Source organism: Eretmochelys imbricata, chromosome 25 (assembly GCF_965152235.1).
Source record: "Eretmochelys imbricata isolate rEreImb1 chromosome 25, rEreImb1.hap1, whole genome shotgun sequence".
Taxonomy (NCBI): domain Eukaryota; kingdom Metazoa; phylum Chordata; order Testudines; family Cheloniidae; genus Eretmochelys; species Eretmochelys imbricata.
In genome coordinates this window covers 15,581,045-15,603,215 of record NC_135596.1, presented here as the reverse complement: position 1 = coordinate 15,603,215, position 22,171 = coordinate 15,581,045, and the positions used below count along the sequence as shown (strand labels likewise).

Genomic DNA, 22,171 nt, shown 5'->3' with positions numbered 1-22,171 from the left:
TCCTGCAGATTTCAGTCTTTGCTCTAATCCCCTCCTTCAGAAAAGGAAAAGCCATTCAAAGGGGCATTCCAAGATGAATGCACTTGGCAAATTCAGCCTGATGAATTATCCTGAGAGGGAAAGGTTATATCCTGCAGTGTTCAGTACTTTGTTTCCTTGTCACTAGTCTAAGTGTTTGGGAAGTGCTCTTATGGCTCAGGCTTGCTTACCTACCTCTGAAAATAGCTACACCTCCCACATGTGGTGGAGTGGAAGAATGTGGTAAGTAAAGTCTAAGATGTTAAGAAGAGCCTAGGGGAAGAAGTCTCTTAAATGATAAAGCTCTGGGTGGGAGGGGCCCTGTGCTAATATTTTGACAGTTTTATAGTGCTTGGAGCCTGGAGTTGTTCCTCTTTAGGCTCACCTCAGCTGAACTCTCCCATACAATTAAGCATGACTTTCACCTCTGGAGAGCAGAAGCCACCCCTTTATCATCTAGGAGCTGTTCAGCTGCTGTAAACGTATCATACCAGACCGGCTGGAGAAGAGACAGGAACAGCTTGAGTTATTTTTACAAACCCAGGACTGGGCCAGGGCACCATCACCATGTGGCCAGCTGCAGCAGGGAACCAGCCAGAGACTCCAGCCTGTAGGAGCAGCCAAAGCAGGGACCTCTGGACAGTGAGAACTTCCTGCAGTCTCTTTACTTCAGTTTCGACCCCCTTGGGCTCCTCTCACCCTCTTCTCACCTGTAGGATCCATTTAGCTTCTTCCTTCCTACCTAAACCCAGAAGAAAAATCTGTCCTGTGAATTGAGATTTGGGGTAGGGTATGTCTTACTCTGGAGTGCACAGCACATTCTTGGGGAGTCCCTAGATGCTACGTAACAAAGTAAATCCGACTGCTTCTCCCACCTGCTGCAGCCAGTCCGTAAAGGAGATTTAAACATGTCAATGATCATGAAAAAGTACTTGTCTATTAGAGTGGTGTTTATTATCCAAATTATTCCAGAACTAAGGTGCCCTCTTAAAGTGCCTTTCGTGTTCTACAAGTAACTCAAACATCCTGCCCATCTCTAATGTATGTGTGCTTTTCAAACGGACATTTCCTGGCCTGCACCTGTAATGGGACTTGATCTAACAGGAGGCGATGTAAAAATCTTTTAAGGCTTCAGAGCCACTAAGCAGGGGACAGATACTTAAACAGGTCCAGCCACAGCAGGGAGCGTCTCAGCACATCTGTCTCCAGGCTGTGTGGAAGACTCGTGTTAACCACGCAGTCCTCATTTTTGGCTTCTATTCACACTTCATTTATGAATCTCCTTTCAGCACCTAAAATCTCTGCAATTCCAATAGACTTTCATAGCAGTTAAAGAGATTTGCTGTTGTAGAAAAGATGCCAGATAGTCAGTGACACCTGCTGCTGTACAGAGTGCAGTGGTACATTACATAGTTCTTTATACAGTATATCAGAGCTGCAGTAGTGGATAGCTGAGTACTTTTTTAAAGCAAATTTTGATGGACAAACATTTAAGCCGTGGGCTGGACCAGCTGAGTTCGGAATGTTTCATAATCTTCAGGAATGGTATCTGGAGGGGATGAAATTGAAGTTGGTGTAGATTAGCATCAAGATTGCAAATGAGAAGCAGAGTAAACCAGTAACATGAAATAAACACACCCACAACCCTGTTGTGTGCAAACAGGAATCCAACGAGACCTAAGTGATGAGACAGGAAAGAGGAGCCAGGAACCTCAAGAAAAGCCAAGCATGATTCAAAGGGATCAACGTTTAGTAGTAATGGTGTTTTTTCTGAAAACCCAAATTCATATCTTGACCAAGTGTCGGGTATTGCCAGTCTCAGAAGCAGTGACTGCATTCCAACTCCCTAAGGTCCCTGCAGTTTAATGGGCATTGAACTCTTGACTTCCTCTCTTGAACAGTGCTGCTAGAAAAGAATTGCTGACCGATTTCGCTCCAGAGCTGGATGCATTTTAGTAACGGACAAGACAACTCCTCTCTAATCAACCCATTTCATTCACATGGGATCCCATAAATGCTGCACCAGCTCAGTTACACAAATCATGAGAGATTAATCTCTGTCCATCACTGACGTGCAGCTGTCCCTTGGGGGGAACAAGGAGTGGGGCCATACATTGCATGGGGGAATGTCAGGCAGGTAAATTCCATCTTCCCACCCCACGGGCTGCTGTACTTAGGTACCTTTTAGGGAAAAATGCAAGTTGTGGTGCTTAATCTCTGAGCAGGTAGCACGGCTGTTTTGTGTTCCTGTGACAGCTGGCAGCAACGCTCCTGCTTACGGGAGCAAGAGGCTAGTCCCCAAAGTGTCAGCACAGGGAACAACTCACCATTGCAGCGGTAACGCAGGTTGGACCAGATAATGTTCTCCTGGGAGAAGCAGAAGACCCCCAGACGACCCCCTCGCATGGTTGTATCAAGGATGACTCCGCTGTCAGCTGCCATTTCAGGGCCTTCATAGAAGCGAGCTCTGGAAGGGGATGATGTATCTTAAGAGGCCTAGCCCTATTGAAAGGGGTTTCCCTTTCCAGAGGAGGGAGTATTCCCCCTTCATCTCCTAGACACGCTGAGTAAGGAGAGGGGCACGGTATTTGACTTTAAACAGGAGTTGAGTTTAGCAGTGGGTTCCCCCTTTCTTAAATGGTGCTTAGTGCAGTTTTTAGATTGACCCCCTCTCCTTGCACAAGGAACAGAGCAAGCCCCACTCCTTACCTGATGTATCCAACTTGAGGCCGGTGCTGTAGGAACCAACGATACGAGGTCTTGTCCTTCCAGCCGGAATTCCTGGGGTCTTTCCATAGCAGTTTGACCTGGTCTGTAGTGTCTCCAGTGTGCCAAAGGGAATTACGGAGATATTCTCCTGGCCCTGTTTTAGATTTCACTGCCTGAGGGAGGAGTGGTCATGTAGTAAGAACACTCGAGGAAGCTAGTGCTACTGTTCATCACATGTACATACCTTCTGTTCATAAAGAGCAGCTCTGGCCAGAGTGATAGCAAAGCTAGGAAGTCCTCCCTTTCCCCCACATAAGGTGCTTGGTCTTATGCTGCTGCCCCCCTCACACACCCATGGTAAGACTACGGGAGGACAGGAGCAGGGCTCTCTGAAGCCCCCTTGGTGTTTCTCTTCTGGTCTTACCTTCAGCTGAATTCCGGGCTCTGCTACTGCGCGGAAGGGGTTTGCCTGCCAGTACGTCTGCTCCATCTGCTTCCACATCACCACGTAGAAACTGGAGCTGTCCTGGTAGCCGAAGATAAAGCCTGCGTAATCGTCGTCTGTGGCAGTGTTCACGTGGAAGGTGCCCTCAAAATCCACCCCGTTGAATGCAGTGTAACCTCAACCGGTAGGAAAGGGGGAGAAATAATCACCGCCCATGAGCCAAGAAACAAAACAGCCCAGTCCCCCCTAGAATCTCAACCATCCTGTTGGGATCCAGGCCTTCCCTTCATGGGCTTAATCCAGAGACCCATATAAACATGGTCTCTCCCTCTACTCTCCTAGCATTAGGTCCTAATAGCCGATCAAAACCAGACCCATATCTTGTTGAACCGAGCCTCCTGCCCAAGTGTCTAGATTGGATAACATGGAAGTTGGACAGAAACTTCTCCTGTTCTGGGTGTTGCTAAGAAAAATCCCTTATTTTATTGCACCCAGATAGCTTATTACAGAGCCAGAACGTTCAAGACAAGAATTTCTTTCTCACTAAAACAATCTCCAAAATGCTCTTTGAAAATTGTGCTGGAAAGAGGAATTACACCTATTAATAACGCCCTGCTAGGCCAGAGAGCTGATTGTCTTACCCACTGCCAGGCCAGGATCGCTGTTCATGGTCTGGACAATTTCCATGCCCTGTGAAATGTAAGTGTTAACTCATTACCATCTGGAGTTGAAAACTTTATCATTGTCACTTGGACTTGGGGCGAAGAGGTGCAAATGTGCTTCCCTCTCCAAGGAGGAGATAGCAAAATCCCACTCAACAAGAGTTCATTCCAGTCATCTGTGAAAATCTGGTGCCGATTTAAAACATGCTTTTACCTCCCAACCCTTTGGGGTGGGAGGTAAGGGAGAGATTTGGCTATTCACTGCAGAGAACCTCGGGCAGGCTGGTACCACCCGTCCAGCCATGTCTCTGTAACCTGAGCCATCTCTCTGGTTCTTCTGGCTCTCCCTAGTGACAGCACAACTGGGCAAAGGTCGGGCCCAGGCTCAAGCTTTGCAGGTCATTCTCCTCCCACTCCCACAACCAGCCAATGGAAGAACGTTGGGGTTTGTGGCGCTAAGTCAGTGGATTCTGCTAAGCCATGTGGCTGCATCATTGCTCACTAATTCCTAGTGCCCCTCGCACTAGGTCCGAAGCCATCTCCTACCTGATTGAGGACAATCCAGTTAGGGTCAATCTGTGCGTCGCCCTCAGGGTCCAACACGACTGTCTGGAAAGCCCTGAAGTCTGTCAGAGTCACCTCTGCATTCTCTGGGCACACGTCGATTCTGTCAATCACCTGGTCCTTGTCAAAGTCATCTTCACAGAGATCCCCCACACCATCACCTGCAGAGGGAGGGGGCGAAATACACTAAGCCTCCCCTTCTCTGGTAGCACCATTTCCTCCCACCCACTTGGCTCCCGGCACTATCGGTTTTAGGGTGGTTGTATCTATGCTGTGATAACTAGGCCTATAGATTTACCCAGTGAAAGGTCATTAAATGTCACAGTAACCCAGAACAACAAATGTTGAGGGGAGAAGGCACAAGAGCGAGACAGACTGAATTAGTCCCTACAAAAAGACCTCCTGATACAACTCGAGTGCAGTCTTAAAATCATTCCTGGTAAACAAGAACAGTGTGAGATTGGGAAAAAAAAAACAATGAATCAAAATTGATGGGTCAGAAATTGGTCCTTATTGGTGGACAAAATCCTGCGGGGCTCGGCTGTTCCAGCCATCGTTCCCTGGTGGGGGCCCTTAAAACTTGGGCAGGGGGAATACAGATGAACAGGAGGCTACTGCTACACGGACTGAAAGAAGAGGAAGGAACAAGCTTCACTCGTGGCTGCCGCCCCCACTGTCTCTGGGGACCCTGGACCACCTTCATCCTAATCCTGAGCCACGTCCTGACCTGACTAGACCAGAGAGGGACCCAGATGACATCACCACCACCCCTCGTTCTGGCAGACTCCTGAACACCAGCTGGGAGGTGACACTGTCTCCTTCCCTACCTTTATTTCTTCTCCTTTATTCTGTCTGGTAAGAGTCTAGCTTAGCTGGCCAACACTGCTATAAGCCTGCGACGAGAGGGCAACTAAAAGCCCTTCCCTAAACAGCCCAATGCTGGTACAAGTTTGCCAGGTCTCAGAGCAGTTGATCAGACCATGGGCTGGGCCTGTGTTTTTCCAGCACTGAGGCTGCAAGTGAAAGTCAATGCCAGAGCCAGAAGTTGTGTTTTTTCTTTGCTGCTCTTTTCTCTCCTTTGGGTGCCTTCATCTTTTTTTGTCTTTTAGGAAACAGGATCAGACTTTAACAGCAGCTCCAGCCCAACTCAACTAACTTCCTGTTTTTCCCTAAAAGGACATTATTACCATCTTTTAGTACGATCTAAGAAACTGAGACAAGGAGGGTGGTCCTTCGAAAAACTCTCGCCAGGGAAAGGGAACAAGGGCTGTTGTTAACACAAAAACCTGATTTAATACTTTACATTTCAAATGCTTTAACCTGTCCCACTTCTCTTTGTGTCTTTTATTAAAGATTAACAGGATTTGTAATAGCGTTTGTGCCATGGTGCTAAGCAGCCAGAGGTCTCTCTAGCAAACCCCAGACCTGTTTAGCCTGGTTGAATGACTAGATTCTGGTAACGCCTTTGGCCCATGTAGTCCATCTGAATGAATACAACCACCATCCCAGGTAGGTGCCCTGCTGGGGCCGAGTCTCCATGTACAGCTGGCATTCTCTTGAGACGGTTTTGTAGGAACCCTCACCTGGGGCTGGTTCGCCCTCCCAGTCACAGTGCTGATAATGGTGTGGGGGATGGGGAAGGAATTCACACCTTTTAACCCCTTTGAAATGTTCTAAACTGTGAGTGCTTCTTGGACAGTCAGGAGCATGCTGGCTCCCATCCATGGACCCCACTGACGGGTACTGGGCACCTGGGTGATACCTGGGTCAGTCACTACACCCAAGAAAAGTAAGTCAGGTCTCCTAAATGTTCTTTAAACTGGCTCCCATATGACTGAAAGCAAGAAGGGGCAGGGCTAGTGTGACACCTGTTCCCCTTACGGTCTGAATCGTCTTGGCCAGGGTTGGGGACTAGCCGGCAGTTGTCAGGGCCAGGAGGTCTTAGATCCGGAATCCCATCATTGTCATCGTCGTCATCACATTCATCTCCAATCCCATCGTGGTCCGTGTCCAGCTGGGAGCTATTGGGCACTGAGGGGCAGTTATCCTGGGAGTCCTGGTGGCCGTCCCCGTCTCTGGCAGAGAGAACATCAGACAAGGCGATATTGGAACATCGGGCAAGACCAGTGGATACTGAAGGGCGCAACAGGGGCACATGAACTTTGCCCCAAACGCAACAGCAAGACGCCTGCAACACGTGTGTGTGTTTTACAATAACACAAACGCACCATCAGGTGAGTTTGGATCCTGCCTGACAGCAGGAAAGTGGCAGCTGGTGGTTTCACCAGCCGAAAAAATCTAACCTGTGACTTTAGCCATAATTTTTAAATTCACTCAAGCTGGACATGTCTTCAATAGACCAATAGTTGCCTCAGGGCCAGCTGTTACTTGTTCCCCAAACACTCCTGCCTCCTGGATTCTGTGTGGCATAAACAAGCCTAGGTGCAGCTGGTTCTCACCGGTCCTGGTTGGTGTCACACAGGTCCCCCACAAGGTCATGGTCAGCATCTTTCTGGTAAAACAAAACATTAACAATCAGCTTAAACTTGGCCTAGCTGGACTGAAGATTTAGATCCCAAGGAAGAACTGAGACTGCTTGGGCCTATAAGAACCTGCCCCCTCAACTGATACTTGGGGCTGATGAGGTGAAGAGAGCCCCACGGAGGAAGCAGTTTCTCCTGTGGTGCTCCGTGTGAACGGGAACATGTCTCCCCCCAGCAGTCATGGAGAGTAGTATCCTAGGATACAAAGCTGCTGCTCACTCAGGCCCATTGCGTGCTGGGAGCTGTGGTCTCTACAGGCTGCACTTCTGTAGAGATTGTCACTTGCAAATAGCAGCTCTCAATCTTGTCAAGTTACCAGCAAGGCAGCCCAGGGCTGGGCAGTGGGGGTGGCATCCATGCTGCCACGCCCAGTGGAAAGAAGAGAAGGAGGTGGTGAGAGCTCAAGCCGGAGTGGCGTTTACTTGCCTGGTCTGGGTTACTGATGGTGGGGCAGCTGTCACACACGTCCCCCACTCCGTCCCCATCGCTGTCTTTCTGATCAGGGTTGGGGGTTTTTTTACAGTTGTCCACCACATTTTTGATCTCTGTAAGCCACAAACACAGGGCCCTTTAAACCAGCATTGCCATGTGAGCATATGCAGCAAGCTTGGCTATGTTAGAGAGGGCAGGAAGCTGGAACTGCCCCACTTGTTCATGTAGCCATTTCTTGTTCTTCGTGCACCCTGTGTGTGTATTTCATGTATTTATGTTCACTGGCGTTTCAGTGCCTCAAAGGCTCTTCTCTGGGGCTGACTCATCCCCGGCGACTGAAATCAGAAGACCAGAGGCCACGTGATTTTGAGCCCTTTAATGGTTCAGAAGCACATGCCTGTAAACATAAATTAGTTTGGTCCGCACGGTATAACCTTACTAACTACAGAGGCAAAAAGATAACAAGATTTTGGTAGGGTAAACACAGCCTGATGGGAGCCAGAGGCCAAAGGAGAAGATTGACTGGTTGAGCTTTTTGCACTAGAGGTGTGAAATGTACTAGACTTGAGTTTTGGCCATCAATACCACAAGTTGCCTACAGAGGGCAGCTATGTCTATCAAAGGCCAAAGCAGTGCCCACAGCTGGTTGCTGCATTCACCAAACTGGGCTTTGTCTACGCTAGATTTTGCCCCTATGCAGCTCTACGGGTGGGAAACTCATTTTCCAAGCAGTGAACACTAATCCAGAAGTTACAGCAGCCCATCCATGACACGGGATTCTCCTTAGTGCCCATATCCCCTCTGTGACCTAGGTGAGAGCTAAACCTTTCCTGTCCCCTCCAGATATCCAGCTGGTATTTGAGGGGTGAGGAAGGAAGGGTGTTTAGTGGGAGGGAAAACTATGTATAAGAACTATTAGAAAATCCCCAGGGACTGGTAGTTCCCAGACTGTGGCTCAGGGTGCTGGACACAGGGTGTTAGCTCTCCTTGTTAACAGCTGCTTCTACGAGTGTCCAGGCTTCCCATTACAAAGAAGAGCCTGTAGGCCATTAAGAGCACCTGGAATGGAGGCAGCCAGCTTCACTTCCTCTTCAACAACAGAACAGGAGCCACACTGGGCTGCAGGTCTAGAGGATCAGCTGGCTGAGTGGCCTGTCATCACACTGCATAAAAATCTGTAATTGCCACAGGGATGTTATAGAATCGTGAATAGGAGGGAAAGTTTCCACAAGACAGTTCATGGTGATGGAGAAGTTGGCAAACCCCTGACAGGGAGAGAATCCCCTGTACATTCATTCCGTATCTCACCCATGTTATCATTCCTGGACACCTCTGTACCATGCAGGCCTGAGAGGAACTGTTCTCAAACCTGCATTCCTCACAGAGAGTGACAGAGCTGCAAAAAGTCTGCATCTTATCTGTCCAGGAGTAACCGGCTGCAGAGGGTTTAGACCAAAGTTGTCAGTGTTTTCCCAAACTGCTCTAAAGCAGATTTTATGTATTAGCCTTGGCTTATTTACTATGCATTGGCTGTTAGACTTGGAAAACTCTGACAGCATCTTCCAGAGGTCTGAGACAGGACAGACAATATAATCAGCAACCTCTCTGACGTCACTTCTTATCACAATGCCATGAGCTCCTCCACCAGTGAATCGTGCCAGTGAGATTCCTTAGTTGTAGCGACTCTGCGGAATAGTCTGTAAAGGAATTTCGTCTCTCCCAGGCCTGAGGCAGTTGTGGCTTCTGGCTCTAGGAAGCTGGGCTGGGGGTAAATGCACAGTATCTGGTGATGTCGTATAGACAAGCAAACCTCTTCCAGGACCCGGCCCTGACACTGGCTGCTTTAACTCCCTCAGTGTTCCCTCATCAGCCTGGTAGTGGAGCACTCAGCAGGCCTTCATCCACGGAGCGGCCTAGGCTGCGGGCCGCTCAGTTTGCCCAGCGGCTTCATTTCTGCATGGAAGCTGCAGCAGCTCTGATTTGGGGAGTCGGGTTCTAGGGCCAGTGTGAAGATCGCGTGTGTTGTGGCCTCATGAACTGTGAAGGCTCTTGGTGGGAGCGCATCGCTGCCCAAGGACACAGTGGTTATAAGTGCTTTAGCCAATCAGAAATCAGTGCTTTTCCTGCAGAGCTTTAGGCCACCTGTCTCCAGTATCTGGTTTCTGCCCAACGTGACTCGGGCTGTGGGCAAGGCGCCGGGGCCAGCTTGAGGCTCCGCTGCTCTCATTTGGGTGTGGTACTAATATCATTGTCAGCTCCTGGGGGTCTGTGTCCCCACCCCCCAGCTCTTACTGTCTCCATCTATGTCATCGTCACACGCGTCTCCCTTCCCGTCGCTGTCGCTGTCCTGCTGGTCGTTGTTCTTCACGTGCCGGCAGTTGTCACAGGCGTCGCCGAAGCTGTCCTTGTCTGTGTTACGCTGGTCCGCATTGCGCACAAGGACGCAGTTGTCCTGTGAGGTGAAGGGAAGGGAGCCGCGATGAAGCTGCGCCCAGCAATGGGGAAGGTACAGAAAGAGGTCACAGGGCAGACCTACTCTGAACGATCTGACCCCAGCCTTGGCACCAGTGATTCCAGGCAGTGTCTCAAAGCCCAGGAGCGGTGTATGTTCAGCCGGTACCAGCCTTTGCCCAGGACTAATGCTGAAAAGCTGGGACACACCCATCCCTGCCACTTCCTCAGAGAAGCATGATTTCAACCAGTCGCAGCCTCTCTCCCTCTTCCTCCACACCCACCCCTTCCTGCCTTGATCGTTTCACGAGAGGAGCAAAGCCTCCTGTCAGCACTGGACAGAACAGTGGCTCCTTCGGGCACATCTGAAGCCCTCACCCCAGAAAGCCCCCTTTGCTTCAGGTACCATAGGGGCTGCCTAAGCTTTGCCTAGCAGAGGTGCACCCTGATTAGAGCCAGCCTCAACTTCCGTGCCCCAGGGTGGAGGCTGCAGCTCCTGCTGGGAGCTGTCATTTCCCTGGGGCCGGTGGGTATGTGCTGGCATGGCTTGGGGCTAAGCATTAGAGAGTCCAAACCTCGGCATTTAATATCCCATCTCCATCAGCGTCGTCATCACACGCGTCGCCGATGCCATCCCTGTCCGCGTCCTCCTGGCCGGAGTTGGGGACGGTCACGCAGTTATCCTGACAGAAGAGCCGCAGTGAAGTACCTTGAGCTGTTGGCGTATTGTGGAACCCCCCCCCTTCCCCCCCCCCCCGCCTTTTCTAACCGCGAAAGCCTGGGCGAGCCTGCCCTGGGAGTCCGTCACTCCTGAGCCAGTCCCAGGGGCTGCTGCAAGCGACAAGCCTGCGGGGCTTAGGGGACAGTGGTTCCATGGGGTGGGAATGCGGAGCTGGGCTGCATTATGAGCTCTCTGGTGCTGGCCTCTTGCTCTGCTCAGTCTCTTACCTTGCGGCATTTTTGGTCTGTGCAGCGCAGCTTCTCATCCGGGAATCCATCGATGTCTGTGTCCCTCCCGCAGACGTAGCCGTTCCCGGCCCACCCGACAATGCACTGCGAGACAGCAGATGTGGGGAGTGAGGGCGCAGTGAGAGCTGCTCTACTGAGCACACGCATCCAGGCTGCAGGGCTGCATCCCACGGGCTGCACTCGGTCTCAGAAATCCTGGGGGATTGGACGCCTCATTCCACAGGTGAACTATCCCCTGGAAGAGGCAGCTGTGCTGTGAGTGTGGTGTCAGTTCAGATCTGAGCTCTCCGCTGGATACTGAGGTACAGAGAGAGGCTCAGCAGCCCTGGGCTCGCCCTGGCACCAGTGTGTTCACTGGACCTTAGCTCCCAGTCTGAACAGGGCTCACCCCCCTTCGGTGCCAGTGTAACACTCGGGGGCTGTGGACACACAGAGACCTGGAAGCATCAGCTCACTGCACGTAGGCAGCATCTTCTCCAAAAGCAACAGGCTGCTATGTGGAGTGCTAACGGAGAAGTTACTCTCTCAGCTCAGCTGGGAGAAGGAACAGATGCAGACTTGAACTGGTGGCACGTGCCAGCCAGTAGGGGGTCAGTGATAGACGCAGGAACCCGTGAACACTTAGAAAATCAGAATGGATGTGAAGGGAAAACAGGCACCCCCTGAAGGCCCTGCTCTCTAAGCAAAGGGCGGTTTGGTTCTCACCACACATGAGATGGTCCCATCACGTTCAACAATGCAGCGAGCTTTCTCATGGCACGGACTGAGTTGCCCATTGGGACAGCGTCTCTCTGTCTGGCTCCGGCACCCAACAATCTGGTCCCCAACAAAGCCAGGCTTACAAGACCCACACTTGTAGGATCCCTGCCAGAGAAGCAACAAGAAGTAACGTGGGTGCTGGGAAAACTGCTTGAACCCCCATTCGGCCGGTGCGACTGCTCCGTCCCAATGGAAAGGAGACGCTGCAAGGGATCTAGGGCACAGGCCCAGGCCAGCTGGTGCTAGTTACCCGTGTGTTGATGCAGATGGAGTTTGGGACGCAAGCCCTGGCGCTGTCTGTCTCACACTCGTTGATGTCTGTACAAACCTGTCCGGGAAGGAGGAAGCGGGAGGGTGAGTCACACTTCAGTAGAAGGCAGCCACCTCACTTAAAGTGGCTTTTGGGGATGGGATGAGGGGGACGGATGTACCTGTTTGTTAGCTCTGGCGAATGCTAGCCCAACCCCTTCGGGTGCTGGCCCAGTATAGCCCGTGGGACAGGGGTCACAGTGGAAGCCAGGGGCAGTGTTAACGCAGTTGACTCTTGGGAAGCAGGGATTCATGCTGCACTGTAGGCAAGAAGGAGAGTTCCTGCTGAGTTGCTAGTTGCGATTATAAACCAGCCATTCCGACAGTCTGACCCTGGCCCCACGATGCAGGCACAAGTGAATGGGGATATTTGGATTTCTGTGCCAGGGGAAAGTGCAGCTCCCCCTCTACTCTGCTCTCCCAAGCTGTCTGGGGCGCAGACAAGGAAAGCAAATCAACTGACAAGATTCCTTCCTGTTAATTTCCAAGGTGCCATCTGTTTCCCAGGCAGGGCACTAACTTACACTTCATGACTTCTTCTTGGCAGCGTCTCTGAGTCCAAAGTACCGTATAATTTGTCACGCTGGTTTTGAGGGGTCAGGGTTTATTCACAGCAGGGTGATGTAATTGCCCGTCTCAGAAGGAGACATTAGCATTCACCAGGACCTCCAGCCCCAAAGATTATAAATTGCTTAATCTTTTCCCACCGTTTTAATTTAAGCCTTGTGCATTATCTCCCCAGTATCATTAAACAAAGAAACCTGTTGCCATCCAACAAACCTCAGCAACTGAATGAAATTCCAGCTGTACAAAGGAAGGAAAACCTGTCTTTAGTAAGTGACCCCCTAAAGAATCAGGGGGAAAAAATCATTTGCCTTGTAGAAGCTGAGCTTAAACTGCAGAGACGGATTGGAAAGCCTGAGACTGGTTTACTGTGTGCAGGTTTCACTGTGTGTGGTGCCCACAGAATCCAGCCCTGTCTACAGTACAGTTTGTCCTCTGTTAAGTGCAGAGGGCCAGAAGAGGATCCATTATGATCATCTAGTCTGACGTACACGTCACAGGCCAGCAAGCCTCACCTGATCGTTTTTGCGTTGGGCCCATGCCTCCTGTTTGAGCCATTGACTCACTTTTAGAAAGAGACACCAGGCCTTTAAAGACTTCTTGGATGGAGCAAGAAGAAGGGAGTTTTAATACATGAGACATGCATTCCACTCCAGTTAAAGTACGGAGGGCATTGGTTTGTTGCATTGGGCAGGGAAGTTTAACTGTGTGACCTCTATTAATGACCACAAGGCTAATGTGAGAAAGTCCTACTCTGCTCTAGAGAGTAGTTAGCCACAGGTTTTTGTAATGTCCAGTGACTCATTACAGATGATCTCTGACCTCATTAATGTCTGTGCAGTGGGTCCCGTTGCCTGTGAAGCCCAGGGGGCAGGGTCCACAGCGGAAGCCAGAGCCAGTCTCTGTGCAGGTAACTCCAGGGAAACAAGGGTTTGACAAACATCTGGGAAATTGTGTTATGGTGATCCTTGGGCCAGTTGCCCCGGTGTTCATGCCTGGAGAATAGAAGACATGTTAGGAACAGAGTTACTACAGCCAGCACCTATCATACGTTACACTTACAGCATGCCTTCTAGGGGAAGGTCTCATAGAGGGTCACAGATAGTGAATGATCTCTCACTACCCTGGGAGGGAAAACAGTCGTGTTCCTATTTTGCAGATGGGGAAATTGAGGCACAGAGAAGTTACTTATCTGAGGCTTCTGACTCTGTGAGAAATATAGCCTGGAATCTTGATTCCCCATCTGGTACGTTAATGACATCCCCATCCTTCTCAATCCTGCTTGCCTAACTATCACACCCATTACTCAGACTCCCCAGGTAGCAGAGGGTCTAGAACTGGCCCCAGAAGGGAGGGCTGGTGGGACTCTAAGATGAGCGTCAATTTCAGAAGCTCCAAGGTTGTCCCATGGGAGGACTGTTACCCAGTCTGCCCTGAAGGTGCGGCTTAGAGCTGCACGGGTGCTATAAAGGGCTCTCTTTCAAGGCCCTGACAGCTCGAAGGATAGCCAGGAATGCCAAGAAACTGTCTTTCCCCAACCTCTTTGCAAACCAGAGTAATAAGCAGGGAAGACAGATCAAGTGAGAGGAAGAAAGTTCAAGACAGTTTTATGAGCAACTTATTAAAGCAACTGCTGTGGATGAATGTGATTCTGTATGGTGGGTCCCAGAGGCTGTGGCTAATCTCTTTTCCTGCAGAAATGTGGAACCAGTTACTGCTCTGTTCTTTAGATGTGCTGGCAAATAATGGAGCATCTCCCTGAACTGCGCGCTCCTAAACCCAAATACACTGGAAGTAAATCTCAGTCCAGAAAGTCACTTAGTGAGGAGCAGACAGTAACTGATGTGCAAAATGTTGTGATTGTTTCCTTGCTCGGACGGGGAAGAAGTGGCTTGGAAGGAATGGCACAGAGTAACGTTCCATTTCATTCACAGCTCAAGAGTGGCCAACTCTAACTAGCAGACCCGTCGTGGTGCATTCCTGGGCGATTAGAACATGCCTGAGGTGGGGTTATTAGGCGACAGGAGGCTGTGTGCACCTGAAAAACTAAATGATTACCCTGAACGGTGCAGCGTGGCCCAGTGGAGGGCTGTTATGGAACAGAGTTTATCAACAGTGGAGGATACAAAGAGGTGGGGGTTGTATGGACTAATCGGCTATTCCTGAGGCAGCAGGAGATCAATAGGACTCTGGGCTCACCTCCATGCAGCGTTGCACAGGTTTAACTTGAGGCATGGTTTCCAAACAGATGCAAAAGGCTGTGTGGACACACTGAGTTTAGGCTAAGAGCAGCGGTTCAGCTTATGTTGACTAGGAACATGTCTGAGCCACTCTAAACTACAATTGTCCACACAGTGTTTTACCTAGGGCCTGTGCATGGCTAGGCAAGGCCTGTGGCTCAGAAGGAAAGAGGCTTATGTAGGTGCGTGGCTCCCAGTCCCTGCTAATTGTTCCGCCTGCGATTGCTAAGGAGGTGACACCCTAGGACAAAGACCTGAGCACAGGGCTGGGATCCAGAAGTACCCAAGTTCTAACCCCAGCTCCAACACTGACTTCCTGGGGTCAAGTTGCTTCACTTTCCCCAGCTATGAAATAGGGATAATTATTCTCAGCTGCCTCCCAGGAGTGGGTCATGAAGCTTAATTAACGGTTACGGAGTGCTTGGAAGAGGGGCAATGCCAAGTCTGAGGATTATCCTATGGCACTTCTAGTGAATGTGAACAAACCGACCCCTTGATGGAGCTGTGCTAGGGGATGGTCTGTTGCTTGTTTAGACAAAGGTAGGAGGCAGCAGTGAGCAATTGGGCCTGGGGCATTTAACAGAGCAACTCACCGCAGGCATCACACTCCATGACTGTGTTTTTCAGGAACGTGATCTCCTTAATCTAGAAAGGAAACAAGAGCCACCAGTTAGCCCGAAGGCAGCTTCCACTCCCCTTCAGTTCCCTTGCACTGAGGATTTTCAGTGCCAGAAAGGAATCGCATGCCTTTGTTTACAAGGGGCTTAGTCTTGCACCAAACCCTGAGTTGTGGGCCTTGTGCAGACTGAGACTGCTTTATCTCCCTGCCCTCTGCACTGCTCACACACCCCAAGCCGAGAGGAGGCAGGCCCCCCCTTGCTGCCAAGATGAGCTTATCATGGGCCGGGGCAGAGAATCCAAATGCCAGGGGAGAGACCTATTTAATTTCTCCAGGGGCTTTAATACTCATGCAAGTTGCTGGGCCTGTCCCTCCTAGCACTGAGCTGCCCCAGGCCATTCCCTACAGCTGTACCTCCCCCTTGAGCCAGAGGGGCTGCCCGCAGAGTGAAAGGGAAAGCCAGGGCCAGTAAGGAATGAGTTAGTGTCACACATGGGCCACTAGACAAGGGCCGCTGGGTTTTAGACAGGTGGGAAATACAGGGAGATCAGACAGCCTGCCCCGCATTGCAGGTGCCACAGATTGTACACAGCAGCTCTGAGACGTAGGCTCAGTCCTTCCCCTCCCCTCCAAAAGGCACTTACTCCAGGGAGCCCCAACTCACTGAGCAACCTGCTGGGTTTTCAACAGTGTGGGAGGAGGAAAGCCAAGCAGCTGGCAGAAGCCACCAGCCTAGCCAGTTCCTTTAATCCAAAGAGGGGGTGGGGGAAGATCAACTGTGTCATGAAAAAAATCCCTCCTTGAGTCCTGCTTCAGCCAATTGATAATCTGCAGCCGCGGGGGTGGAGACAGGCTGTCCCTTCAGTGAGTAAAGGGTGTTGGCCTGGCACAGGCAACGATGTAGGTCAGTTTCACGGCACATGCAGAACCAAGCGTTTCAGCTCTCTCCATGACCCCAGCTCTCCTAAAGCTACAACCAAGCCAGAGAGCCTGCTTATAACCCAGATAAAGCGGATAGCAAGGACAGGAGCAGCCCAAGGCTTTAGTCTGGATCTGGGGACACCAGTTAGGTTCTAGTCAAGACATACCTTTTATCTGGGGCCCCATTGCAACTAGGAAAATGCATTAGCTAAGGTGTTTTTCAGCAAGACTTTGCAGCCAGCATAGACACCTTTAAAAATAGGAGTGGCAGACCCTGACTGCCTAGGAGCCTAGTGTACAAAGTGCAGGGACTGGGGAATTGTCTAGATGACTTCATAGGTCTTTTCCAGCTCCCATTTCTATGGTTCCATAACATCGTAGGGAGCAGCCCTGCCTAACTGCGGGAAGGGGAGAAGTCAGACTGAAAAGCGACCTCCCCTGGCCTCTCTCCAGTGCCCCACAGACCTTGTGTTCTCATCACCATAGATCAGGATTGTGCCCACACAGAAGCACCTGTTCATACCTCACCCACAGCTCCTATGTACAAGGGCAGAGTCATTTTACACCAGACTCTTCCTCCATCCAGCATTATCCTGGGGCTACAGTAATCTTTATATCATGTGTTTAGAATAATTTAATCTAAGACAGATGTAGCACCAAACCCAAATCCCCACGCCAAAGCATTCTAGCCAGTGAGGGAGTTTGGGTCAGGATCAGAGTGCTGCTCTCCAGCACCACTTCTAATTCATCGAGGTTTGCTTGGTGCTGTGGGTTTGGGCTGCGTGGCTAACCTGTTATTGCCCTCAGTACTGAGATGTGAAATGCTGAATTGTGGAAAATAAGGTACTAGAGAAACTTAAAGAAATGAACAGCACATCTGTGTAAGCTTCCACCGTAGCTCTCTAGTGATGTGCGTGAGTCCTTCATTGGAGAGAGTCTTTTTCAGAGTCCAGACACTGTTTGAGAATGAATCCATGGCAAAGGCGGGGGGAGAATAAATAACAAACCCTGTGTGGAGAAGCAAGGCTCAACTTGAAGGGAATGTTGGAAAGCACCGCCCCAGGCTACCAGGAGCCATGTCTGACCTGATTCCTAGCAAACACTGGATATTTATGCAACAGCCTGAAATGTGAGAGTAACTCAGTACAACAGATGGTTTTGCAGATTAGAGGCCGGCCAGTTTGCACTGGCACAGGGGCCTGGCTGCCATTCCAATTATCTGGCAGGCAGAGGCTGCTGCCCTCCATGAACAGAGTTGAGAGAGGGAGAATGGAACCTTTCTGCTGAGTTAGAAAAGGAGCTGACCAGACAAACTGCCCCCTCCTTGGTAAAACAGAGCAAGATCTAAAGTCACCCCTGCGAGGATTAAAGCAACAGGAGGAAACCGAGACAGTGAATACCAGGCTTGTTCCCATCCCATGTGACTTCTGTTTCCTGGACCTGCTGGTGTCTGAATGGGCTCCTCTCTCTTCCAGCCTGGCCTCTGCTGTTGACTTTATAAGCCCACAAAACCAAGGAAAAAATGACTTTCTACTGGCCCTGCCACACGTTACTCCAGTAATACATGTCCAGTCTGTCTGTCTATTCATTTCCAAAAATAATTAGTCATTTGTGTTAGTTTTCGGTAGATGAGGGCCTAAGCAGCAGAGTTTGCATGGAAATTTAAATCCAAATTATCCCAGAATTCAGGGATGCTCAGAGCTAGGTGTGAGGGTCACCTGGGGATCCTACCCTTCCATGGGATGAGAATACCATTTTGATCTCCCTGTTCGACAGGTCAGCATGTGAGGCAGCTGCCTCCCTGGTCCCTCTGGCAGTGTGAGAGACAACTGGACCGCTTTCTCACGTACCTGCTGTTTCAGCAAATCTCTGACTTCCTTCAGTGCCAGGTTAGTTTCTCTCATCTCTGTGAGCATCTGGCGCCCGACATCATCTCCTATTGAAAACAGGAGCATCAAGAATGGAACATGCCAAATAGTCTGCTCACCTATGTATTGTGTTTACTGATTTTTAATTGTTACGCCTCTCCAAATACAACCTACTAGCGAGGATCCCCTCCCCAGTCTGTGGCTAGGAGGCTGTTGTTGAGAGTAATAAGGAGTTGCATGCTACAGAAGGAAGATTACATTGGACTTCAACAGCGCTGAGTCAGAGATGAGAGTGCAGGAACTTTATCACAAATCCTTTATCAAGAGGGAGTACCTTGTGACATGATCAACATTAAAACCTAGGAGGAACCTGTCTTCATTTCACCCCAAAGTCACTAACCAGACCCCTCTTCCTCAAGGATTAACCATCGACTTCTATAATGCATTTACTGGGCACGTTGTGACATGAGCAGGAAATGCAAGATGGGTGACAGACCTCCCTGTCTCTCTCCCCCCACTCAGTTGCTCCAGGGAGGGTGAGGGTGACATTTGGGTAACCTGCCAAGATTCATCACTCACCCAAAATGACACTTAACCCCACTGCTAAACTGCCAGGCCAGCTTATGCGCTGGCTGTGGGGCTAACTGTTCGTGTGGCAGGTTTGATGCTGGTTGCACACAGGACGGGTACGCTGCTGACCGGGCAGAAGGAAGTTCACAGCCCAAGGCTGTGGAGGATTCTATGAGGCGCAGCACCGAACATCAGCTGGCCCTAAGGCTGCGCCCATGCATAGAAAGAAGAGCTGCTGCACAGGGGGGCACGGCCACCCTGGTCCTAAGATCCAGGAGGCTCTTCATCCACGGCTTTAAGGGAGCTTTACGGGGCGGTTTCGCCTGCCCACGTGTGGACAGCAGCAGATCCCCTTGGCATAGAATTGCCTTGCTGTGGTTTTTGGGATGTGCAAGGGACAGCTGCCCACCTACACAGAGAGAGAGCAAGCAGGCGCCTGCAGGAACTGCAGCTCAGGGGAGTTTGAACAGAGGTGTGCAAAACAATTCCTAGGTCACCACTGTCAAAACCAACTACGATGGACCATTCTCTGAATTCTGATTTAGCTCCTCTTTGAAATATTTGGTGGTCCTGCTCGTGACAATGGAACATTCCAGCTGAATGAACTAACCCCAGAGGCTAGCTCATTCGAATCCCCTGTCATGCTGAGCAAGAGAGTCTGTCTAGTTTATAATCCTGGATACTGATTGGCGGTGGGGGCGTGTCACATGATTTGTAACACAGCACAATTGTCCATGCATTTGTCTCTGTGAGGTGACATCCCGTGCATACGCTACGCGGGATTTCGCCTAAAGACCATTTGGAAATTGCAGCTAATACAGAACATGACAACCTGCATTGGCTCCCAGTCAGTTTTGCAACGAAATTCAAGGCATTTGTTTTAACCTTTGAAGTCTTGAGTGGTTTGGGTCTTGTCTGCCATAGAGGCTGCCTCTATCCTCATACAGTCCCATAGCAGCTGTAAGCTCCAGGGTCACTTAAGCAAATAAAATGTCCTGTCACTAGCCCCTGGTTTTCAGGGAGGGGTCCTTGGCTCAGGCTTTCAGTTCCTCACAACTTGGTCTCTAGGTCTAGCTCTGCAAAAGGTATTTAAGCTTCTAACGTCCATTGAAATCAATGATGCTTAAAAAACGCTCTGGTTCTGGATGCTAGAACCTAAATGTGGGTAGTCTTTGAGGCATGCAGCAAAGCTCATCTATTCTCCAGTGGGGAACAGCGCACTTAAAAATATCTCCGTAAAAGCCACAACAGATGGATCAGCTGTGCTGCTGTCCTCCTGACCCCAAAAGGGAGACCACCCCTCTTTCTTTTCTCTCCTCTCCCTAAGGCATTTCTAACCAACCTGATCCCACAGTTCCTCGCACAGGGAGCAGTAAGGATACTTCCTATCCACACACAACACTGAATAATTGGTCAGGTGCATTATGGGAGAAGGGACTGTCATCCTCCTCTGAAGCCTGAGGTATCTGCCAACACCACTGGCGGGATATCAGACTTGGAGGCCCATGTAGTTGACCCCATACAGCACATTGTATGTTCTGTGATGAATAAACTTGAATGGCTGGAGGGTTGGCTCTGATAAGTATCTCAAAGTTCAGGTGAATATTTGTAACCTCTCCAGCACAATTATGTCTAGGAAACGAACCGACAAACACCACAAGAGTGTCTAAGTCAAATACCAAATGAAACCTGCTTTTCTCAGTTTGAGGGTAGGGAGTGGAGGGTGGTCAGATGTTTTCTGACTTCACACAAATATTTCGTGAGAGTTCTGGCTGAAGGTTCCATTTTATCTGAACAGGTTTGTCTGACCCTAGTAGCATGATACTGTTTTAAAATGAATGTAAAAGATTGCATATTAAAAGAACTAAAGACACACACACAAAGAACCAGGTGCCCAAATGGGATCCCCCAGGGACTCTGAGCACTTGCAGACATACCCTTTATTTTGGAGTCCATGTTCCTGAGCTCCCTCGCACTCTTTACAAACACATTTTGCCCTTTAGAACTTGCTCTTTTAGTTCTCTCTTTGCTTGACATGGGAATCACAGATTCCTCATGAGTTGAGCAACAATCCCAAACATACTGCTCAAGAAACGAAGCATTGCCATGCATTCCACAAGGGGCTGAATTCCTAGCCTAGACAATAGGGTTTCCCTGTGTTGCGTGTATGCAAAGCATACAGAAATCCCAGGTAGCTGCCACAGAACATCCTGCATCAAACAGGTCATTTGCAAAACAAAGATGACTTGCTATGGGCACGTTATCCTATTTGCAAAATAACAAAAATTTGGTCAGTTCCAGCTGCCAAAGGGGAAGAGATTTAATTTGTTAAAACATCGTTAAACAGAGGGGAAAAAATACAGCCTAGGACTGGAACGTTTAAAACGATTGGTGCAAGGTTTTATACGAAGCTACAATTGATAAAAATGGAATTCAGGTATCACCAGCCATAGTTGACGAGTCATCTGCTTTCTCACTGCTCTGCTGCATGCTGTGTTTGCAGAGAAGGTCCATGCACACAGAGGTAATTAAAACCCACTTACCTCCTACACTTGTCGTCTGACTTGATGCAAAAGGACAACAGAAGCTTAGGAGAAAAATGAAGGCTAGAGTCGAAATCATTCTTGAATCCCAGAGAGGTGAGGATGTGTGGGCTTCTCTTGCAAGGAATTTGTTAATGTGCAGGTTTGCCTCTGCTCCCCATTAGTGTCTGTGGTTTGCTATTTATGAAGTTGCATTCCTTCCTCTGAAGTTCTTAGTCTCTGATGCTGGACTAGGGGTGGACGTCATTTCTGGCTCCTGGTCCACAGAGAAGGGTTACAAAAGTAAACAATATGAAAAAGTCATCAGGAGAGCAGCTCACGGTGTTTTTTTAAAACCATCTTGCACCACAAAAAGGTCAGAACATTCCAGAATTAAATGGATTCCCTTTTGGACCAATGGCTTTTTTTGGATGGGGTGGGCTGGGGAGGGTGGAATTTATAGCCCTGGCTTGAATGGCATTTTCTTTCTAGCATCGCTCACAAGAACACATCAGCTTACAGTGAACGTGGGCTTACCTAGAGCTTTATCCAAAGTCCTTTGGACTTCCTAAAGACAATTCTACCACTTGGGCTCAGCTGCTGTTATTATTATTGCATCCTCTTCCAGCCATTAGAGGACAAAACCATCACATACGTCTCCCATTCAGCGGCTTTCCATGGGGCGCAGGCTCAGCACAGACTATTACAGTAGCCAGAGGCTAAGCTGCAACAGAATATTTGAGGGGCTGCAGTGACCAAAGGTCTGAACCTGTCAGAAGGTGAAGTGTCCATGTCACACAAACCACCAACACAAGCAGTGCTAGCTGGCCTCCTTGTTAGCCAGCTTACAGAAGAGACCAGAACTTAAAGAGGCCATGGAGACTTACGCTTTTGCCCTCACCCAAGAGGGGCTCCTCTGGGGAATGAAGCATATTGGCAGGGTGGTGGGAGGGAGAGCTCTTTCTGCTGCTCCCTTTGCTGGTCCAGCTGTGTGGATAATTGATTC

At 49.8% G+C, this 22,171-nt stretch overlaps 1 protein-coding gene across 2 annotated transcripts; it reads right to left on the bottom strand.

The window, feature by feature from the left end:
- Nucleotides 1-1,071: 1,071 nt before the first annotated feature.
- Nucleotides 1,072-21,265, bottom strand: COMP (cartilage oligomeric matrix protein). Of its 2 annotated transcripts, XM_077841907.1 has the most exons (19): nucleotides 21,187-21,265; nucleotides 18,056-18,141; nucleotides 15,259-15,310; nucleotides 13,248-13,420; nucleotides 11,984-12,121; nucleotides 11,803-11,880; nucleotides 11,499-11,657; nucleotides 10,773-10,877; nucleotides 10,400-10,507; nucleotides 9,666-9,825; nucleotides 7,368-7,486; nucleotides 6,858-6,910; nucleotides 6,280-6,473; nucleotides 4,381-4,559; nucleotides 3,814-3,862; nucleotides 3,152-3,348; nucleotides 2,728-2,900; nucleotides 2,346-2,485; nucleotides 1,072-1,567 (listed from the first exon to the last, which is right to left on the bottom strand). In XM_077841907.1, the coding sequence occupies exons 1-19, from the start codon at nucleotides 21,263-21,265 to the stop codon at nucleotides 1,509-1,511; spliced, it is 2,301 nt and encodes a 766-aa protein (XP_077698033.1). In that variant the 3' UTR covers nucleotides 1,072-1,508. The 2 variants fall into 2 exon arrangements, with proteins under 2 accessions (XP_077698033.1, XP_077698034.1); XM_077841908.1 differs by lacking the exon at nucleotides 21,187-21,265 and having other exon boundaries at nucleotides 6,858-6,906; nucleotides 7,364-7,486; nucleotides 18,056-18,112.
- Nucleotides 21,266-22,171: the final 906 nt, after the last annotated feature.

Excerpts from the sequence above, each read along its gene's own strand:
- COMP (XM_077841907.1), bottom strand. The coding sequence starts at position 21,265 with ATGATTTCGACTCTAGCCTTCATTTTTCTCCTAAGCTTCTGTTGTCCT. Across the intron at positions 2,901-3,151 it reads AGCCCGGAATTCAGCTGAAG|GCAGTGAAATCTAAAACAGG; the intron begins GTAAGACCAGAA and ends CTCCTCCCTCAG. Across the intron at positions 2,486-2,727 it reads CCTCAAGTTGGATACATCAG|AGCTCGCTTCTATGAAGGCC; the intron begins GTAAGGAGTGGG and ends ATCCCCTTCCAG.